This window comes from Silurus meridionalis, chromosome 7 (assembly GCF_014805685.1).
Source record: "Silurus meridionalis isolate SWU-2019-XX chromosome 7, ASM1480568v1, whole genome shotgun sequence".
Lineage (NCBI taxonomy): Eukaryota > Metazoa > Chordata > Actinopteri > Siluriformes > Siluridae > Silurus > Silurus meridionalis.
This window is the reverse complement of record NC_060890.1, coordinates 10825588-10847525: the sequence shown is the minus strand read 5'-3', so window position 1 is coordinate 10847525 and position 21938 is coordinate 10825588. Positions and strand designations below refer to the sequence as shown.

At 40.0% G+C, this 21938-nt stretch overlaps 1 protein-coding gene across 4 annotated transcripts in view; it reads right to left on the bottom strand.

The window, feature by feature from the left end:
- LOC124388631 (transformation/transcription domain-associated protein) overlaps positions 1 to 21938 on the bottom strand; it is a 63045-nt gene that overhangs the window by 2157 nt on the left and 38950 nt on the right. For all 4 annotated transcript variants that reach the window (XM_046853484.1, XM_046853483.1, XM_046853482.1 and 1 more), the window contains exons 56-69: positions 21801 to 21936; positions 20364 to 20555; positions 18141 to 18336; positions 17737 to 18002; positions 16449 to 16549; positions 13109 to 13310; positions 11286 to 11447; positions 9284 to 9374; positions 8785 to 8984; positions 7164 to 7425; positions 3633 to 3858; positions 3246 to 3463; positions 1529 to 1713; positions 661 to 864 (exon numbers count right to left, since the gene is read on the bottom strand). In XM_046853484.1, coding sequence (XP_046709440.1) covers positions 661 to 864; positions 1529 to 1713; positions 3246 to 3463; positions 3633 to 3858; positions 7164 to 7425; positions 8785 to 8984; positions 9284 to 9374; positions 11286 to 11447; positions 13109 to 13310; positions 16449 to 16549; positions 17737 to 18002; positions 18141 to 18336; positions 20364 to 20555; positions 21801 to 21936 — 2641 coding nt within the window. The remainder of the gene's footprint in view (positions 1 to 660; positions 865 to 1528; positions 1714 to 3245; positions 3464 to 3632; positions 3859 to 7163; positions 7426 to 8784; positions 8985 to 9283; positions 9375 to 11285; positions 11448 to 13108; positions 13311 to 16448; positions 16550 to 17736; positions 18003 to 18140; positions 18337 to 20363; positions 20556 to 21800; positions 21937 to 21938) is intronic.

Here is a 21938-nt window from a genome sequence, read left to right as displayed (position 1 = left end):
CTGACCACAGCACAATCAATAAGCAAAATCTCTCCTTAAGGTAATAACCAATAGTTTTGTGACCACACGCTTGCGCTGTAATCTCCTTGCACCTAATAAGATCTAGAGAAAGGAGCACGCAGTGATAGTGTCGCTTAGCTGCCTGCTCTTCTGCGTGTCACGAAAAAGCAGATTAGGATCAGACAATGGAACATCTGTTTAGCAATCATTTCTAATAAAGACTTTCGAAAGTGCTCTGTGCCTCAGTGCGGTAAGGATGCAGAGCCAAATCTTCTACACTCAGTCTTTTTAAAACTGAATCAAGCCTGACAGCTGGAGAGTGACCAGATAATCAGGCCATCTGAAACACTCTTCACATCCGAGGAGCAAACCGACTCTCAGCATTAACATGCTCGGATGTATCAGTACTTCATCTGCCGCGTGATGGTCCACACAGCATGCGGCACCACAGTCTTATTGGAGTCAAACATCTCAAATGGATCACTAGAGCTGATTAAGTCTGACTGGACTGTGTGTATCCATAATCATTAATGACTAAAAAGTGCAGCTATACAGCGATAGACTTTTCGAACAGAATTTAGTGATGTTACAGGGCTTCATATTAATCAGTAAATCTAAACCACTTTTGTGGCTGTGACTGTGTAGCTGAACATTTGTTACCTGGGCAATCTGCAGCATCTCAGGGTTAAGGCGGTTGAGGTGCAGCATGAACTCAGCCAGGCCGATAAGTGCCAGCTGGATAGTGAACATTTTGCGGAAGGTCCAGTAGTCTGTAGCGTTGGGGAATGTGTGCAGAGCCCATTCCTTTAGCATGCTGCGAGGTACCATGTTGCCCTGTACTTCCTTCAGAATGTCCCGCAAAACCTGCACACACAGAAGAGTTCAGGTAAGAATCATTTCTTCAACAACTCCCACTAGAAAAAAAAACTATTGCTTTATTTGATATTTTTTAAACAAACAAATCGACCCGTAAGTCAGAAATTCCTATTTGAAATTTTTTAAGGTGCTGATCTCAGAATAAATGAATGATTGTGCATTTAAATAAATAAAAATCAGTGGGAATCTTTTACTTTTATTCAGTTGAATTAAAAGGTATTTGAGGCTGTATTTTATTTTTATGTATAAATAATTGACAGTATTACTATCTATACATAGTTAAGTTCAATATACATATATACTTAAAAGAGATGAAGGACCATTATATTTTACAATAAATATACAAATGGGAACTTTAGTAATCAACTGGTTTTAAAAAAAAAAAAAAAAAAAATAAAATAAAATAAATAAAGAAAGAAAGAAAGAAAGAAAGAAAGAAAAACAGGATTTAACTAAAACCTACAAATAAAATTCAGTTACTTATCCCTGGATGACAAAGTGGAAAATTTAAATATTGTTGAGTAAACAATGTTCTACTAGATTAAAACTACACAAAACACGTGCAGGCGCATGCAGACACACACAGACACACTTGAGTAAACACTTACACAGTGCACACGTTTAAAGCTTGAGTGTAACAGATGTGTTTTACCTGATGGCTGGCCTGTGTTCCTCTGGCCTGTACCGTAGCTAATCTGTCGTAGTAGCGGGAGATGGGGTTGTCATGCTCGATACCTTTCTTAGCACAGCGTTGTTTGTAGATCTCCACCAGTGAGAGGGATGAAGGATTATCCTCCACCAAGCGCATCTGAGGAGACACAGCCACCACCCTGGGCACTGCACAAACACGGCACAACACAATCACATTTAATGGAGCCAGACAAAAACCCGACTTAGAAGGAATAAGGCTCAATTTCAAATTAGGCAGCATTAGGCTATAAATCTTAAAATGAATTACACACACAAAAAAAATGAAAACACAGCACACTGCATTAGCAAGTATGGCCAAACGTTAAACATCCTGTAGAACCCTAGACTATGAAGAAACCTAAGCTCATCCCATTAACCATCTTCTAAATATTTCCACCGACGCGCCACTGTCGATACAATCGTTCCATTTACACAGTGAGTGAACTGAGACTGCAATTCCCCAGTCATATCATTTTTAAACAAAAGCAATCCACGGCTGAGAGAGCCTGTGAGAAAACACCTGTGAGGAGAGAGCTCTCGGGAAAACGCCCACAAGCTCTAAGCATGGGCTGAAGGAAAGGACTAATATGCTGCAGATTCATGCTGCAAATATTCTATTTGCTTATAAAGACAAGTGACCTGATAATACAGAGTAAAGAAAGGCAACTCAAACAAAGGCCAAAAAAAATTTTTTAAAAATCTCCACATGAATATTACAAATAAAAAAAAAAAAAAAAAAAAAAAAACTTAGTGCTAGTTGTCCTTGACATCTAAACTAAGAACATTATTTTCATTGTGCTCCATCTAACGCTATCAAGAGACGGGCAAATTAATTTCTTATTCCTTCTGCTTGTCGTAGCAGCAGCAGCGAGAGAGAGAGTTTGAGCCTTTGTAGCCTCGTCCTACATCATTTTCACTGCAATATCACACTCCACTGCTGATTGAACTGGCAGCAACTAGGCCATTTAGCTGATATCTGAACAGCAGGTCCAAGTGCAAAATATACAGGCCACAACTGCCAGCCGCAAATTGAGATCTAATATACACTATACGGACAAACACACTTTGACACCTGACTTTTCCAGCCGTATATGGCTCTTCCCCAATCTGTTACCACGAAAAACTGGAGGCACACAATTGTATAAGATGATAAATGAATGCAATAAAATAAAATTTTCCGTTTGGACGAACTAGCAGAGCCAAACTGTTCCAGCAGGACAATGCCCCTGTGCACAAAGCAAGCTCCATGAAGATTTGCTTTACATGGCTTGGAGTGGAAGGTCTTGATTGGCCTGCTACAGAGCTCTGACCTCAAACCTATTGGACACCTTTGGGATGAATTTAAACTCTGCACTTCAGTCCTACATAAGTGCCTGACTTTACTAACACTCTTGTGACTGAATGAGCTCAAAAAAGGTTATTATAACTGCAAATGGGGACTGAAAATGCTCAAAAAGCACTTGTGTATCTTACGGTCAGGATGTACTTGCAGCTCAGCTTATTGATTAATATATTTTGGAAAAGTGGATCCCTGTGATTTTATTTAGATCAACCTCTCAATACACAACCCCCAACAACTTACCTCAGAATTATATTTTCAATTCATCAGATTTGTTAATTAAAGTTTATTAAAGTTGCCTGAAATTAAAATATATTATGATGAAATATGAGGACTGAACCTGTAAAAAAGAGGTGTCTCTTGGTGGTCTCCTTCCTCTTCTCCAGGCAGGGATTGAGTAGGCGTAGGAGCTGCAATACACGCTCTTCTCTGCGTGATTCTGTCAGACAGGCATCATTCATCACTAGGTATGGGTAAATCTTGCCGTTGTGCCCACGTATGTAGAGGCGGCGAGCAGCAGTGTTGTGTTTCTGTACAATCTCCACCCTGGGCATGAACCTGGAGATGAGATCACCACCGCATGAGTTAATCATTGCATGGGACATTTTTTACAGCTGCAGCAAAAAATAAAATAAAATAAGTGTGTCAAAACACCTTTCCACATGAGTAGGTAGGCAAGTGTGTGGTGTGTGTGTGTGTGTGTGTGTATGGTATAAATTTTTCTTACCTCGCTATCTTGATGTAATAGTGTGTGGGCTTGGGCATGAGGAATTCTCCTGGGATCTCCACTTCAGCCGTCTGGGCTGAGAAGTTGCTAAGGAAACGGCATTTCTCCTCAATCAAAAAGAACTTGGGCAGCTGTTTGGTCTTGGCTTCTAAAATCTTGATCCATTTCTTTAGTTTAGAGATGAGATTGTGTAGCTTCATGGAGCCGGGGACACTGAAGTCGAAATCTGCACCAGCAAACGGAGACATGACAGAACGACAAAGACAACGATAAGAGGAAGGAGACATGATTGTTCGTGGGAAAAAATGAGTATCCAGAAGAGGAATGGAGACAGTTGAGAAAAGGGGAAAGAGAGAGAGATGCATTATCTAGGAATCAGGAATAAGAAGTGCTGTGCTGTACACGCTCCCATGTTCCTCTTGTGAGGCAAGTCTACAGATACCATCAGCAGGGTGTGGAGAGGGGAAGCAAAGCGATTACATGCTCAGTTCAAGTTTTAAATGGCATTGGTTGAGAGAGAAGGCACAAAAGGTGCACAAGGCAGGTTCCTAATTTTGGAGACAACCTCAGAGCACAACTTTACACAAAAATAAATAAATAAATAAATAAATAAATAAAAACCTTAAAAAAAAAAAAAAAAACCTGTTTTGCTTTTATAATGCTACTCCTTCCTTACTGTAAAACAAAGCAGAAAATGGCCTTGCCATTCAACTTGAGCTTTAAAACAAGGGCGGGTGTCAACAATTCACCATGATGTGACAATCCTCACATCCTTCCCACGTCTTTAAATATTTGACTGAAGTGCATATGATTCAAAGCCTGTCACATTCAGCTGTCAGTCAGCTCGGAGTAAAGCGAGGGAAACATGCCTTATGCATACTGATGGACCACTTAAAGTATCCTGACTGCCTTCATGATGTGTAATAATGTCAGCGTTCTGTGTGACATTCTGAGTGGAAAAAGAATTCCATAAGCAAGATCAAAAACTATTTTAACACCAGATAAAAAAAAAGAAAAAAGAAAACAGCCAGTATAACACACCTTATAGATTTTATAACTAAAACTATGGTGATGTCTTGCTTATGTTTTCCCTGGTAAATATTATAGGTCAGATTTTTAAGTTCTTCACAGTTCCAGGCTCATAGCTGGAACATAAACATCCAGTCTGTGTGTAAGAGTAGTTTACATGCTAAAGTGTCTGTTCAACTCCCCAAAAAAAACTATGCACTGACCAATCTAAATTGCTATAGGTGTGAGTGTGTATGATGCTCTGTGATGGACTGAAAAAAATGCCCTCTCTTGTTTTTTTCAATCCCATAAAAGCTCTCTAGGTTAGAACACATGATTGTCAGTGCAGAAAATTAGCTTTCTGAATAGAAAGGTAAACAATGTTGGTTTTTCTTTTGCAGCCTGGGCTCTGTAACCAGAAAACAACAAATTGAAAAAATATGCTTACTTTAGAAAAATCAGAGATAATCTTTATCATAAATGAAAAAAAAAAAGAAAGATCTAATGATAACTTGGTGGACTATGATTCTCAGAAGCACTTGTAGGAAGTCTCTTTAGTATGGCGCAATTTATACTGTGTGGGCAGAGCAAGTTGTTTGCTGATAAACATGCTGCTCTCGAGAGGCTTACTACAGAGTGTGTACGTGTGCGTGCATATAGACACAGCACGAAGCACAGAAAGTGCCCCGAGATCTGCTCTGCTCTTGAGGGTATTGCTCACAACATCATAGAAACAAACACCATGCTCTCTAACCTGTGGACACCAAAGCATTAAAGCAAGAAGTTCTCCACCTTAATGACAGCCAGAGTGCAGAAGTGGCTAAGTGCTAGAAATTGGCCGATGAGTGTGGTGCCTACACCTCCCTGTGTGCACAAGCTTTCTGCTTTAAATTTCATCAGTCAGACCGCTCGAGTGAATGCAACCCTACTTTCCCCCACAATGTAGGTGAAGAGGAAACTCAAAAAGCAGCAGAGGCCAGATTTCTTTTTCATCAGCATATGATGTATTGGTCTGGTGAACAGAGAAGACAAGTCGATTCGTAGGGAAGAAATGAGAAAAAGTTTAAATGCGTCAGACATGCAGCTATGACAGCTGGACAGTATAAATAAAGCAAATGGTTTGCTTATGATCAGATTAAATGCGCTTTGACTGGCAAATTATGTGGTGTAAGAGCATGTACTCTAATTAATAAAATTATATTTACTATCCTCCATCTCACTTTTGCTGAAGAGTGGTGAGAGAAAGTTATTACACTGCCTGACTACAGAGAAACAGCTGGCACCACCACATCTGCTTCACACCCTCTTATAGTCCCCTAGGATACCCATGAGTGCACGAACACACACACACAAGCACTCTGCTTTTGCTGTAGACTCCACAAATCCAAAGGTCTGAAAACAGGAGAAATGTGAGCCTTATTCTCAAAAGGGAAAGACTTTTGAGGTTATAGGGGTGTTTATCAGGACATTTCACACTATGCTTGTCCTATATATATATATATATATATATATATATATATAGGAAAGGTCTTCTACCTTTTAGCAATTGTAAGAAAAATGTGGGAATATTTAATATTTTCTACAAATAAGTGATCACTCACTTCACTATGAGTTTGTAGTTTGTTTTACTAATTTGTAAAATGTGAACAGTTTCATTGGCATTATGCTTGTGTGTGTGTGTGTGTGTGAGAAGGGGGGTCTCAGTGCCCTCATGTGCAACACTAAATAACGAAACATGCTGAATTAATGGCTACATAATGAAACGGTTACTGAACACACCCAGCGTTCTACACTCATCCTGCCACACCTTATAAATATAATCATATGGTTCATAGCTACAATTATCTCCTTAGCCACGCATGCAGCACAGAAGCTCTTTTGTGGTCCAGATGTTAAAAAAAAAAAAAAAAAAATCAAACTGCAGTCCTGATATCCCACCACAACCGATTGGCCCTGTATTATACTGTATATCAGTACATACATATCCATATATAGTGCTCAGGCCAAGAAGAAAATGCAATCAATAGCCTATTAGTGTTACAGTTTCCCTGCAGTCACATAGAGCAAGCCTTTTTTTTTTTTTTTTAAACTTATATACAGTACCTCACACCATGATTTCATAAATAGAACATTTTCAGACAGAAAAAAACAGAAAATTAAACAAGTGAAGCTGATAATACACTATGTGATAATAACACTATGTTTCGTCCATACACTTAACTGATAAAAGTTCGTGTACACTAGAGTATAAGATTAGTGCATGCTTTTGGAAATTTTCTGAACCATATACGTTATTGCAAAAGGCAACAAATGAATTTTGAGTCCATGTGTGTGTGTGTGTGTGTGTGTGTATATATATATATATATATATATATATATATATATATATATATATATATATATATATATATATATATATATATATATATATATATGTGTGTGTGTGTGTGTGTGTGTGTGTGTGTGTGTGTGTGTGTGTGTGTGTGTGTGTGTGTGTGTATGTGGGTGGGTGTGTGCGCTGACCTGTGGTAAACTGGCCTTTCATCTTCTGGAACACAGGGTCCTGGGCAGTAGCCTGAGCTCGGCGAGCCAGAGACTCAGAGGCAGCGCTGGAGAACATGGTGGAGACATTGGAGACGTTCTCCAAGCCCACTCCAAATGTGCTCACCAGTTTCTTCACAAAGTTTAGTGTGTGTGGTGTAATCTTAGCATCTGACACTGCACCACTCTTCTCAAACGCCACCGAATGGCACTTAGCCAAGCCTTGCTGTAGCTGCCGCAGTACCTGTGGATGAGAGCAGGCTGTGAAAAGGAGAACCTGTAAATAATCCAATTGTGATGTACTTCCCTTCCTCACTACCCAGAAGCGTGGTCTATTTTAGTGCAAAACAAAGCTTATACAACCTTCTTCACTATTTCTACCTTTTGTTAAAAAAATAATTAATAAAAAATAAAAAAATTGAATCCCATCAGATGAGGGAAAAATTACACTTTTCCCTCATCTGATACTTCCCCTCCTTCACCCAGTGTGCCAGAAGTACTGTCCCTCAGGACAATGTGTTCACAGTCGCTTTCCATCATCCCTCAGCACATCAGTGCATCTGCTGCTGTCTTGGGCTGCCCATCTCCCAGTGCCCAGTCCCTCTCGCTCTCCACAGCCATCAATCACACCTCCCTGCTCACCACAACCCAATTAGCATGAGAGTAAAAACCTCCCCAGCACTGCAAAACCACTTTTCAGCCTCACTGAGCCCTGCTTCAATGCCTGTGTCAGCTTTCATCTGCACAACTATAAAGCCTCTGAAGACACCTAGGTAGAGACAAGTGTAAAGGCATTGATACTGCAGTGCTACAGAAATCTCTAATATGAAGTTATAGTATAGTTATATTATTTTCTTTTTAAAAAAGAAACTGCTCTGATTGTAGTTTTAACCATAATATAAAACATTCTAAAGTTTGTCTATGTTTTTGTTTAATACTTAATATATTTTCAGGAGCCAAAGTGATGGATTTGTGTAATAAAAAAAAAAAAAAATTATTTAATGAAGGAGTCTCAGGTGTCAGTGCTTTGTAACACTCAGTAAGTTTTCCTTCATGGCAGAGCAGGCAGGATAAAAGCCTTTCAGTTAGGTGTTATGTTTATTACATTATTACTGAGGCCAGTAAGCCTCTGTATATAGTTTATAGAATGCCTGTTTATAACTTGTATAATGAACTGGTTCTGTAAATCAGAAAAAAGCATAACAGGTCATTCTTTAATAAATAAACTATTTATAGTTAAAAATAATGATTGGCAAATCTTTTTTTGTGTAAGAGGAATAACAACAGTTTACACTAAACATAGCACCCATTATGGATTCTTTTTCTGCACCAATGGTTTTTTTTATAAAAAGGTTAATACACAGAAACCTAAAAATAAAAAGGTCCCTGTTTATTATAAATGAATATAAATAAAATATGTCCAGTGCTTAAAAGCTCTGTGGTCTTATTTCCAACTATTACATGTAAAAAAAAAAAAATATTAATAATAAAAATAAAAACAATTGTGTGCATCATGAATCAATCATATATCCACACTCAACCCAACACAGCCATCAAGCTGTCTTGGGACCAAACGCATGGCACAGTTGGTGGTGTAGCCTACCTCCTCGTGCCAGTTCTCTCGGAACCACACCATCTGGTCCACAATGCCCTCCAGAGATGAGAGCAGTGTGGGGTGCAGCTCTCGCTGCATGTGCATGATGCGGCTGCAGCGCCACATGGGTGCTGTGGCCCGGATTGGGCCTGGATCTGATGCAGAGTGGCTCTGAGCTCCCACTGAGCTTGGCTGCTGCTGTCCAGAGTCTAAGGAGACATGCACAAGCAAGTACAAAATCAGTAATAGCATACACACACAAATTACTATAAACATTCATGAAGTAAAATATTATATGTTAAAGGAGAGCTAGTGTAGTGTAAATTGAACGGTCCCAGGCAGTTATTATGAATGCAGGAACCAAATTACTATTTTACTTCGACCCTTCACTTTCCATCTAACTACTGTGAGCATAAATAATGGTGCAGTAATAAAGAGTTTATAAATTTACCAGGTCATTTTACTGTTAATGCAAGAACCAGGAGAAGCTACTGAAAATCTAACTCACCGCTCTTGTAGCGCTCCCGCTGCTCGATCTTCAGTGTCAGATAGAGAGTTCGGATGGGAAAGTACACAGCCTGAGGATAGACACGTCCCACCTGAAAGACACAGGGACAGATTACACTTAAGATGGTCCCTGCAGAGACGGTGCTGGAGTAGCACGTTGTTGACATGTCTTCAAACTGCTGTGCGATAGCATGGGATTTTGAAAATGAAACCGCAGTGAGGAGAAGCAATAAAAATGGACAAACATCAAGGGCAGATTAAAACCATGGCTCAATATGACATTTTGTAAAAGCTCGTCATGTCTGGACAGGCCCTCTCTCCCTTTGAGATCTGCAGTGCCCTTGAACAGAACTCAAAGTGTGCTTAGAGAGCAAAGCCTATTCATCAAAACCCTACTCAGCCATTTACACTAGAGCGGCTAAGAACAATATCTGTGTGTAATCAGAGCTCAAGGTCATGAAACAATTTTACTTCACACCTTGATGATGATCAGCATTTTCCACTTGCTTGTGGGAACACCTTATTCCTGCCACTAAGTACAAGGGTTTAAAAGAGGAGAATTAGAAAGAGAGAAAAAAAAAAAAAAGGAAAAAAGTGCCTCCTCAGATCACATGTACTTTGTGCTGCTTCAAAGCACCTTCAGGGAACCTCAACTCATATGGCACCAATAGCTGACAGACAGTGTAATGGTGTATGAACACGGATTTAATGTTGGCTGGTCTGTTACGGTGAGAGTGTAGCCAACAGGATGAGTGCTTCTTCACCAGCAGCCCCTCTAGTACTCACGTCTCTCCTGGACAAACAGCCATTAGAGTGGACACCGGATCCGCAATGAAGCAGACCGCAGGGCGAGTGCTAGCTAGGTGTAAAAAGACACCTTTGTGCCTGGAATGGCTTTTATATGAAAATAACCAATAAGTACAGAGAAGATCTGCCTTTAAAAGGTTGATAAGTAGCACATAAAAAATTCAAAAGGAAGAAGGAGAAAAGAACACCCCCCGATAATCGGAGAAACTGCTTGTTATATTAAAAAAACGTGTATATGCTCTGCGAGTGTACAGCAAGGTGTTGGGTTCCCTTTGCTTCTCTTTCATCTGTGAACACTTCATAGCTCACCTTCATCAATTTTTCAGCAAACGTTTTAAAAACGTCCCGCCAACTGAAGTGAGGCTAAATAATTCAGCGCCTGAGATTAAGGAGCTCCATTCACTGGAGACTTCACTTCACAATGCGGAGAGATTCTGCACTCACTCTTCAATCAGCATCAGGCAGTGACTGCGCTTCAGATCAAACTCAAAACGTCCTCCAGCACAGAGAACGCGGCATGGCTGGACTAGCCTCGACAACTCTGTTAGTTGAGACTGCAGTATGCGGACATCTCTATTTCACTTGCTGATTATTGGTTTAAGTGGCCTTAATCTCCCAGCAAAGCATCTTGAATGCAGGGGGAGCATTTGGGGTGAAATTGGGAGATTAAGAGGGCTTGCACTTGTATATACGCACAAGAAAAGAACAGAGGCCCAGCTGCATTCTAAACATCTAAAGTGAGGAGGGAAAGGAGAGAGAGGGGTTTAAAGTTTAAGTTAAAAGCTCGGATTGCTCGCTCTGTTGCAGTCCGAATGGCCCCTGGAGCCGCTGCATGCTCTTTGAAGTGAAGCTGCTTTTAAAAGGCTCACAAATAAAACTCCATCAAGCAAGGGAAATTAGGCCTTCATTTAATTTGCTTTGCTCCTGCAGGTCCTGGGTGTTTGATATCAACTCAGAAATAAAGCGCTGCATAAATAATTAAAGAGGTGAAGGGAAGGCAGTAAAATATAATTGATAAACTAAATTTACAGATTCTGATTAGTTTACTGATGTGCAGCTGCACAGTGGTAGACAATTTGACAACACACCAGTACACATCTCTTGTGCCACGAAATGCCTGCGTCTGCCAAAAAAAACAATACAAATGCACCCTGGACCACATCAGCACTGTAATAAAGCATAATGGAGGTACACACCTGGCTGATGAGGTTGAGAAGAGGCTTGCCTTCAGAGCCTACCAGGCAGGTGAGGAGTTGAGGGATCCAAGCAAGCCACTGGATGGGCGGCACTCCAATGCAATACTTATCCACAGCATCTGCCAGTGTGTTCTTATCATCAAAACTCAGCAGCCACAATACCTATGAAAAAAATGTCTCAATGTCGATAACATGGTTTCCGAATACATGAAACACCACCACTTACAATCTCGAGATCTTGGCAACATAAATGTATTATAAGTGAGGAACTAACTTCTGTCTAATAAAAACCCATTTACATGTTCATACATCTCAGTAAATCAGACTCATGCACACAACACTGGTCTGATCTTGTCCATATCATGATCCAAATGAGCAATCGTCACTCGTGTGAATTAAACACCCGCTCAGCCGTACAAAATGGGCTTAATGGTTTGTGAAATAATATCATCGCCATCACACTCCGCTTGCTTGTTAGAAGCTTCTGGAAGTGGTGAATTGGGGTGGTGGGGGGTGATGGCAGGTGAGGCTCAATCCCTGGAGACGCTGATAGAGACATTAACTCCACGATGGGCTACCAAGGCCACACAGCTTGTGGGTAATTACTGATAATCACTGGCCATCTATTCTCATTTATCATCTCTAAACTGCACCAGTGGCTGTGTGTAGTACACAATTGGATGGTAGTACTCTCTAACATAATCAAATACCCTCCCGGTGCGTCAGCCCACCGGAAAAAAAATAAATACCCACAAGCAACTGGAGCGAGAGTGCACCCGAGAGCACAGCACCATGTGTATAATGTTCATACAAAACAAAACATCAGCTCTAATAATATAATTGCACACATTATCCATGGTTTAGGTCTGACTGCCACCTTTAATGCTACTGGATTAATATAATAAAGGGCTGCTTTTGTTTACTGAAATTTAGAAGTGAGTTTGAGCTGACAAACATGATGTATACCAGCTTCTTTTTGTTTCATAAAATGTCCAGAACTGAAGATTGAACATTTTTAAATTAGCAGTAGAGCAGTGAGTTAATTATAAGTATGAATTTGTACTTGATTTCACTTGCTTGAATAGAGAACCAGCTTTCTGAAAGTAACTGAAGCAAGGTTTTCATTTACATAAACAAAAGGTTTGACTCAATACCATCTACAATGTACCACATAGTACCCTGCAGCATCAACATATTGATTACTCGTGTGTACCAGCCAAAAAGTAACACGCATCAAAAGAAATACATAAATTAATTTATCAGATCATTGCTACAATGCCTGCTGTGTTAAAAGCACCCAGACCTTATAGCTGATGGTCACTATAGAGGTTCCAGACTGATGGAAAAGGGAATGCTGCTTATATAAATAGGAAAGTGGCCTTTCTCCTCCTGACCTGCTGCTAGCAGATCACAGAGTGTTTATTGATTGAATGAAGCAGGCATCTCTGTGTGGTGGTGAAGAGAAGGGGGGTTCAGGCTACACAGAGCTGCTTAGATTGGACTGACAGGGGTGGAATTAAGCTCTTAACCTCTAAGATGGTGGTGGGGGATCTGACCAGGGCCCTGCAGGGGTGGCAGTAATTGTTAAAGGGTTTCTCAGGGTGCAGCTTTAGGTGTCTGAATTGGAGAGTGAGCATTTATCCATGTAGCAGAAAACCAACAGAAACAGGCAATCAGAGAACCTCGTTGTGATTCTGTTCAGCAGTCAGCACTAGAACATTAGCTAGCTAGAAGATGCCTTAAATGGGCTATACTTATCCCCCACAGCCCTCATTTAGGGCCGTCAAGCTGAAGGCTGCTCTAAAGAATGGATAGGACCTTACCTTGGCCAGGTACTTGCGCGACTTGCTCTCGTTCTGATGCCGGCAAGCGTGGAGGTAACACGTGATCGCCGACACACCCAGGTGTAACTGACGGTCTTTCACAAAGATGTTCTCCAAGTAATCGCCCCACATGGCCCAAGCCTTCACTAGCACATCATGCATCTGCACAGCTGCTGAGAAGGCTTTATTGGCTTCCTCAGATCTGCAGATATGAAGAGAGTAAAAAGAAATCAATTTCTATACAGATTGAATGGGGGAAGATCAAAAGCCTTTCCAGTGAGCCCATGTGATGGAAGTCTTTGCATATACAATACGGTTCCTTGTATAGATGTTATAAAAGAATCAATACAAATGAGTTAATATCTCAATGCAGAAAAATGGGTAAGAATCTGATACATAGTTATGGCAAAAACATCTAAAACTGCAGATGTGTGGCAATAAATTCAATATCACATGGAAAGATCTATGATTTCGATGTATAGAGGGAAACTGTGTGTTTGGTCAATCTTGACAGGACAACTTGAATTTCACCAATATGCTGGAGTCCAATCTTTTCTTTCATCAGCCACTCTGCACCTCCAAGAGCCTTTCATCTGTGATTATGCTTTCCTCAAGCTGGTTATAGAGCTGCTTTTAGAACAGACCAGTAGCTGAGCTCATAAAACGACTTTATAAGGAGCTAAAAACAGTTGACAGGGAACTTAGCAGCATGGCTTAAAGCCTTAGCCATTACCATCCCACACACCAACGTCTCCAAGTATGGACCAATGTGAAATGTTTCCCAGGGCAACCACTTATAAGAAGAACGTATAATGAGCATGTGGCATGCAACAGGATTGAGCTTGATTGCGATGGGAACCAGGGGAGTCCACATTCACTGAAGCATTTACTTCGTTTTGGACATTCACTATGTGCATCCACACACACACACACACACACACAGAGAGACAGACATACACACACTTGCACTTCTGAGTTGGGTACAGTGTGTGTGGCTATTCCTTTGCCCAGTCAAGTGTTTAAAGCCTTCGTCTGACAGGACCATTTCTTTATCAAATCCCCTGTTAATATTTGCAGAGAGTGAACATGCAATGATTACATTAAGCACTGCTGAGGCTAGGGAAAGTTTTGCTGATCCCAGAGATTTTACAAATTGCTACAGAGTTAATTATACAGCGCTGTGTATTTAATAAGCCGTTGCGATTCAGCACTGCCCTCCACCCTGTCGCCATCACCCTGAAAAGGGCATTGTCACAAGAGATGAGAGCCGATGTGGTCATGAAAGCCCAGAAAGATTCAGTATTACAGCGATGAGTGTGAGACATGAAAGCAAACAATGGCCCAGAAAGAAAGTGCTTCTGTATGACATTCTTTTAAATAATAAAAAAGGTAGGATATTCATTACAAATGAGACCATCATCTTGTGAGAAGTTTGTGAAAATCTAATTTATTTTTGCTTCAATATCCGTGCGCACTTGAGCACACACACCTCACAAGTTTGTGTCAAACCTGATGCTCCATGCCATAAGCTGATGATCCATTTGTCACCTTAACATATGGTTCAGTATAAGAGATAAGAAACATAGACAAATCTGACCCTCATGTTCAGAAATTCCTAAACATTTTGCAACATGTTAAACATTACTTACAATAACATGAAAATACCATAATAGTAGTAATAATAAAATATAAAAAAGTATATATACAGTACAGACCAAAAGTTTGGACACACCTTCTCATTCAAAGAGTTTTCTTTATTTTCATGACTATGAAAATTGTAGAGTCACACTGAAGGCATCAAGGGCTATTTGACCAAGGAGGAGAGTGATGGGGTGCTGCGCAGATGACCTGGCCTCCACAGTCACCGGACCTAAACCCAATCGAGATGGTTTAGGGGTGAGCTGGACAAAGTGAGTGAAGGCAAAAGGGCCAACAAGTGCCAAGCATCTCTCGGGGAACTCCTTCAAGACTGTTGGAAGACCATTTCAGGTGACTACCTCTTGAAGCTCATCAAGAGAATGCCAAGAGTGTGCAAAGCAGTAATCAAAGCAAAAGGTGGCTACTTTGAAGAACCTAGAATATGACATTTTTCAGTTGTTTCACACTTTTTTGTTATGTATATAATTCCATATATAATAACACGTGTTAATTCATAGTTTTGATGCCTTCAGTGTGAATCTACAATTTTCATAATCATGAAAATAAAGAAAACTCTTTGAATAAGAAGGTGTGTCCAAACTTTTGGTCTGTACTGTATTTATTGCTGATATTCAAGTGAAATATAATTTTTAAGCAGTGAAGTGCTAAAATGAAAATGTAAAGAAGGGAAATTCAGTTTAAAATAAAATAAACAAGACAGGCTGAATTAAAATATGGGACAAGTAGCAGTAAAAATGTATTCATAAGAGCAGTTTTATGGTGGATTAATTTTTTTTTTAATTTTACCCATGTTATATTCAGTGCTTTTTCTGCCACTTCTTTGTGAGGCTGAATATCAAATTCATGCAAACCTTTTAGTGTACTATGTATACTAAACAATTATTACACCATATTAAAAGCACATAAAACAGTCCCAACAGCTTTTTTTTTTTTGTTTCAGCTTTTAAATCAGTGTAATTTAATAAGCTTCCCATGAATGATTGGGTCTGTTATAAGTACATGATTATGTTCAATCACTGTAATAACCATTTAAAGTGTCTGATGCAGAGCAATGGTTGATTGGACAAGCACTTCCCAGAGTTAAAGGTATAAACAAGAGTGGGCCCGTGCTTAAAGTGTTTAGTGGATCTTGATATCCCCTTTGCTAACAGATGGGATGAAGGACTGGAAGAGATTTAGCATGGTCTCTACGCTTTCTCAACATGCTTCGTTTCCGTGAACCTCTAAACTGAGGCTTCAACAGTGAGCAAAATCAGAAAATGTCACTCAATATGAGTTTGACCAGTGGTGTCAATCATTGTACGAGCCCATAGCCATTATCTCCATCCGTGAATGCAGGATGTGAGGTTAATTAGTCATCATCCACTCATATTGGCTGCTAACGATTGCCTTGACCTCATTATTAGCCTAATGGTTTAGAAGTGATCATTAACGGGGGAAAGAAAAACACAGCTGTTTATCCGCCTTGTCAAAGAATGTTAATTTTAAAATGTCTGTGCTCTTAATGACCAATGCTGTTTCACAGACCATCATCCTATTTCTTTAATGTCAGTCTAAACCAGCATAAAGTGTGAAGAGAAAAAAAGGAGGGGAAATAAAACGCTCGATATCGCTACAAAGAAAAGAAGGGAGACGATTAGCCAAGGACAGAGGCACTTCAAAGACGGGAATTCACACTTACTTATTGATCTGGGCTAGGAACATGCCTTTGAGTGCGTAGAACTCTGCGGTCATTTCCTTGGTGAAGTACTTGAGGTTGGTAGACTCAATCACCTCAAGCCCCTGAATAAGAGAAAGAACAGGGGACAAAAATATAAAATTCATTCCCAATTCATATTGCTTCATTTTCTATTCATTTCTTTTTCATTAGAAAAGCCATTTCTATAATAATGGATGGGTCTTATTTCTCTGTAGCCCATACTGTAGATTTATGATTACACCCCTAATCTATTCAAGCCTGCAATACTGTTACATGTATAGCGAGACATCAGCAGTGAGTAAAAAGGTGCAAGTGCAGTACAAAATCAGATGTAATACACAAACAAGATGCAGTGCACTACCAGTAACAAACTTAAACTTTTGCATTTTTCCAAAACCCCTTTTAGTGGAGACACTGTAAGCCAAACACATACTGTGCAAATCAAGGAACAAGGTAGAACCCCAAGTTCTAGTTTTGAATGAGAAAAAAGAAACCTGGCTAACAGTAAGTAATGTCTTAGGTCTTGAAAAAAAACATACAAAAGAAAAAAAAAAAAAAACCCTCAATCAATTCCCCTATAGGTTGATGAAATTCCCTCTAAAAGAGCCAACCTACTAGCAACTCTATAAAATGACAAAAGATCCAAGATAATGGCACCTGCTGAGATTTCAGGGGTAAAGTCTAAGTACTAGGAAAAGACAGGAGCTACTCCTAACAACACTGCAGGTGCCATCAGCTGAGATCAGGCAGAGGCTGAGACTGAGGCAGTGTAATGAAAGAAAGGAGAGTGGAGCAGCACCATTAATCAGGCTTAAGAGGATGCCGGGGCCGTTTCTTACACTGCTCGTGACTGACAGCAGCACAATGTTAGTCCTTCTCCGAGTAATGGAGAGTAGAATTATTTTGTTAAAAGCAAACGTGCAAGGTAGGAACAGATCCAATAAAAGAGGTGTAAGGAGAAATGGAAAAGGGGTTCTATAATTCAATTTCGAACAAATGTGAGCTGATAACATTAAAAGGTAGGGGGTGGTGTATTCAACATTTCTCTGTTTACACAACTGGTTCCTCCATTCATCCCCATGAGGAATACTTGACCATCATGTAACTAATTACCAGTTAATGTTTCCATCAAGTTTCAATCAATTGGTCAATTTCTTACTATTTAGCCTTATAAGGCAAATTGCTATACTCCCTACAAAATGCATCAAAATCTATGTACTCAATTTTTTCCCCTGGATAAATGAATGAGAGTAATGAGTGTCTCCCTTACCTGCATACACTCGTTCTTGCCCATCACTCCTGCCAGCTGCAGGTAGCATTTCACCTGCTGCCTGATTTTCTGAAAGCAGTCAACAATGGGCACAGTAGGGATGGTGTGGATGCGGCTCAGGATGTCCAACGCCACGTTGACAAGTCCCTGCTTGCGTGCGATCTTGCCATACTGGATGATGGCAGAGGCTGACGCGTGCACGCCCAGCATGGCATTGTTGGTGTTGGGATCATGCTGGGTGTTACTCTCATAAGCGGACACAATGGCTGCAGACAGATTCAGAAATTACAGGGATGTGTCAGAAAAGCAAAATAAAACCCAATCTTGGTTCATTTTTAAAATACAAAAGGCACATTATCTAAAGAGTTCAAGTGGGACACATCAGGTCAAATAGCCCAGTTTACCCTGATAGTGGTGTTGACGCCACATGAAAATGCTGCTCCAGTGGGAGAGATCATCAGAGACGATGGGGAGCCGGTTCCTCCACGTCTTTACTACAGTTTTCATGTCATGCAGGCTGGTGTTGCGGCCCAGGTTGGCTGGCTGAAGACCCATGTTGATCTGAGCGGCTTCCTGCAGTTCAATAATCTGCTGGGCAGCCTGTGTGTAAAAAATGGAAAGAAAGACAGCTGAAACCCCAACAGTGGTCACTTCTTAAAAAATAATGATATAAATCTGAAAAACTGATGCAACTGATGATTTCAAAATCAAATGCATTCTTCCATTTTGTAAATTAATCTTTTACTTCTGCCTAGCTAAACTTGAGGCAGGTACCTCACACTGTCCTGCACACAGCAATCTCAGATGCATTACTACAGCTATATTGCAGGCTTATGAACCTTTTGAAGAAGAAAACGTTTGATTCCTGATGTGGGTGGGCAAAAAAGGTGGATCAAAGTATCTTCTAGATCATTTATTCCAAAAGACGAGAGAGACTGTAAGTCACAAAATGTGCTCCTGCCTTTCTGTAAACAGCCCATTTAGGACAAAACAAGAAATGTGAACAGACATTACATTTGCTGAGCAAATCAGGGAAGAAAAAAACAAAACAAAACAACCCCCCCCCCCTTCTATTCCTTACTACATACTTGTGTGTAAATGACACATCTAACACATCATGCAGTGATGTAATGTAATCAGTAAATGAAAAGTGAATGCCATCCCCTACACATGCTCAAATGCTTATTTAAAACTTTATGATTATTGTGTCTGTATGCTGCATTGTTCCATGATTAATCATAGAATGGCTAGTAGAATGGTCACATGGGCCTGGTGATTTATAACATGACAACTCATTGTGAATTACCAGAAGTACACAGATTACTCACAAGGAGAAGAGAGGAAAAAAAAAAAAAAAAAAAAAAAAAAAAAAAGATCTTTTTGTGGAGCAAATCAAAGCTCTTGAAACAAAACAAATGAGAAAAATACAATATTTTTCACAATTATCAGTTAATATCAGCTGATGCCACATTATACTCTTCATTCCAACTGCCCATTCATCATGTAAATGTAATTTTCTCACAGGTATTTAATCAAACGCTATCTGATGAGGAGGGGAAAGTAATTACTGCCATTTCAAACATGGTGCTTTACTCTCCCGCTCTCACACACACACACGCTCTCGATGCCCACCCGCCTGCCTGCCCACCTAATCACTTTTAATCGCTTTTATTTGATAAGGAAGGTGTTTTCTCCCCCTCTGTGGTACCTCATGCAGTACTATAGCAGTAAACTAAATTTTCTGGAACTCCCACCGTAAACTGACCTGACCAGAGAGAATCGTCTGCTGAGAACGACCAAGGCATTATTTCATCCCACACACTCAAAAACAGAGGATCCACATAAAATCAGTTCCATTGAAGTATTTCTGGCTCAAATATTATTTGCCGAATTCGAACACCAAGCTTGTTAATGAGACAGTAATGCAAATTTGCCTACTCTTACACATTCATTTATATTAATTTCTGAAACTGTACAGATTCACCAAAAACCATACTCATTAAAATTTTAAAATGAACATTAAACTAACATTTTAATTTTTAATATTTGTTTAATCGTTGATCTGTTTCACGAGCTCTACCCAGTGGCAGTAAAGCTAGCCGTGTGCATCTACTGAAAATACATAGAATGGCAAAAGTAATCTACAGCCACACAACACCTTCCCTATTGTGTGCACTGTCTGATTACACGTTTGCCACTCAAGAAGCTGTTGCACACGCCTATTCTCAGACCCAAAAATCCAGGAAACACACATGGTCATTCACAATGATTTAAGAAGCCATAACCACAGGAGACAGTCGGTATTACCAACTAAACAAAATGTGTCAAAACAGTAGGAAGAAAATTATGTGAAATACACAAAGCAGATGTGCAGATCAGAGGTTAGCAGGATTGTTTGGCATTTAATACAAAGAGCAATCAACATGACAACAGCTTTCCTGTTACTTCATGGGGTAAAATGAGTCTGAGGCGTTATTCTGAACTGATAGAAAAAGTGATAGTTGTAAACAAGGGCGATGCACGGAACTTGTATATATGTTAATTAATGCAACAATGACAACAATAATCCACATACTATATTGTGTACAAGAGCACCTGATAGCAGAAGTATGTGAGAGGATTCTGACCTGTAGCAGTGGAGTGTGGACATGAGAAACGATGTGAGGCAGTCTCCGCCACTCTCTGATGGCCAGGCTGCTGGCCATCTCCACCAAGCGCTCAATAAAGTTGAGTTGCTGTTCCTCTGGGTGACAGATGGCCAAGTACCCGCGGTGCATGTTCACCTTCCATGCCATCTCCTTAGGACAGCTCAGTTCCACCTGACACACACAGACATGCAGTCGACTTGAAATTCCAGTCGAATTTTAATTATTTAAATATATTTTTAAATATTTCTATATAATGCACTGAGCATATTATCCATATATGCACGTATGCATACAGACACGCACACCTTTATATATATTTATAAAACACAAACATACACCGAGTGCATTGGGGGTATTTAATCAAATTATTGTATTCTTATGGATTATGAAGATTTTACTTTATAATTTTTTACACTAATGCTCATGATATAAACAAATGTGTGGTACAACTAATATTTTGTTATTGTAAGACTGACTGATGTATCTTAACTGTATGCATCCATTGTATATTAAAATGACCTTAACTCATAAATTATTTCATTCTTTTGTTGTACATTTTATGCAAACTATTTCCTATCCCGACCACACACCTCAACAAAAATCAGCACTGTGTCATGGTGGGGTGAAAAATAATCATCAAAGTTATTTATATAAAGATATAGGCCAATGTTAAATGCTGCAACAAAAAAAAAAATTAGTAACTATGTCAGCAAAAATAGGAGAACAAAAAGTTGTTGACATTCAGCTGTACAGCACTGCTGATTAGATTGGGGTGAATTACAGCTCTGGGTCACCGCACATTTTCCCTGTTCGATATTTTGATGAATATCCCTGCAGCAGCATTTGCCAGATTGTCCATGCTTTAATTGAAAGCTGGAATATTCCAGCTTCCTATATGCAAAAGCTACGCCAGCACACTGCACTCTGGCACAGGGAAAACAAATCTCTTCCTAGCAGATGTTTGCGCAATTATTCAAGCATGTATCCGTAAATATTAGGTGCATAGCGAATGAAGGAAGAAGGCAGGAGAAGTGGGCTGACAGTGCTGGACAATTTAATTAGGTGTCACCTTAGAACAGAAACCTCTGTGGATTCATTCCCAGTCTCCTTGAACAGAAGCAAGAGTATTTATAATGTGTCAAGTGGCATCATGTCCTTTTTCTCCTGACTTTAAAAGACAGGGCCATAAACTAAACCACCAACAGCGAGGCTACATTTCTGATACGTTGTAAACAACAGCTTCCTGTTTACCACACACCACCTATCAGTGTTCTCCAGATATTCAGACCGGTCTTTTAATAATGATTATGGGTGTGTAATTTTGGGTTAGTATCCCTTCTGTCTAGTCAATCATGGGGAAGTGTAGGAGTTGATAGACAGCTGTGGGCACACGGTGGGGTGTTAAACTGGGTTTACCTGCACCAGTGCCTCCTTCATGGCAGCCCAGTTGGAAACTCTCCAAGCACACTCCAGCACCAGGTATGGGTTGGTGTGACCTTTAGACTGGCCGTATTCAGTCAGCGCCTCCCACTGGTTCAGTTCCTTAGAGCAGCT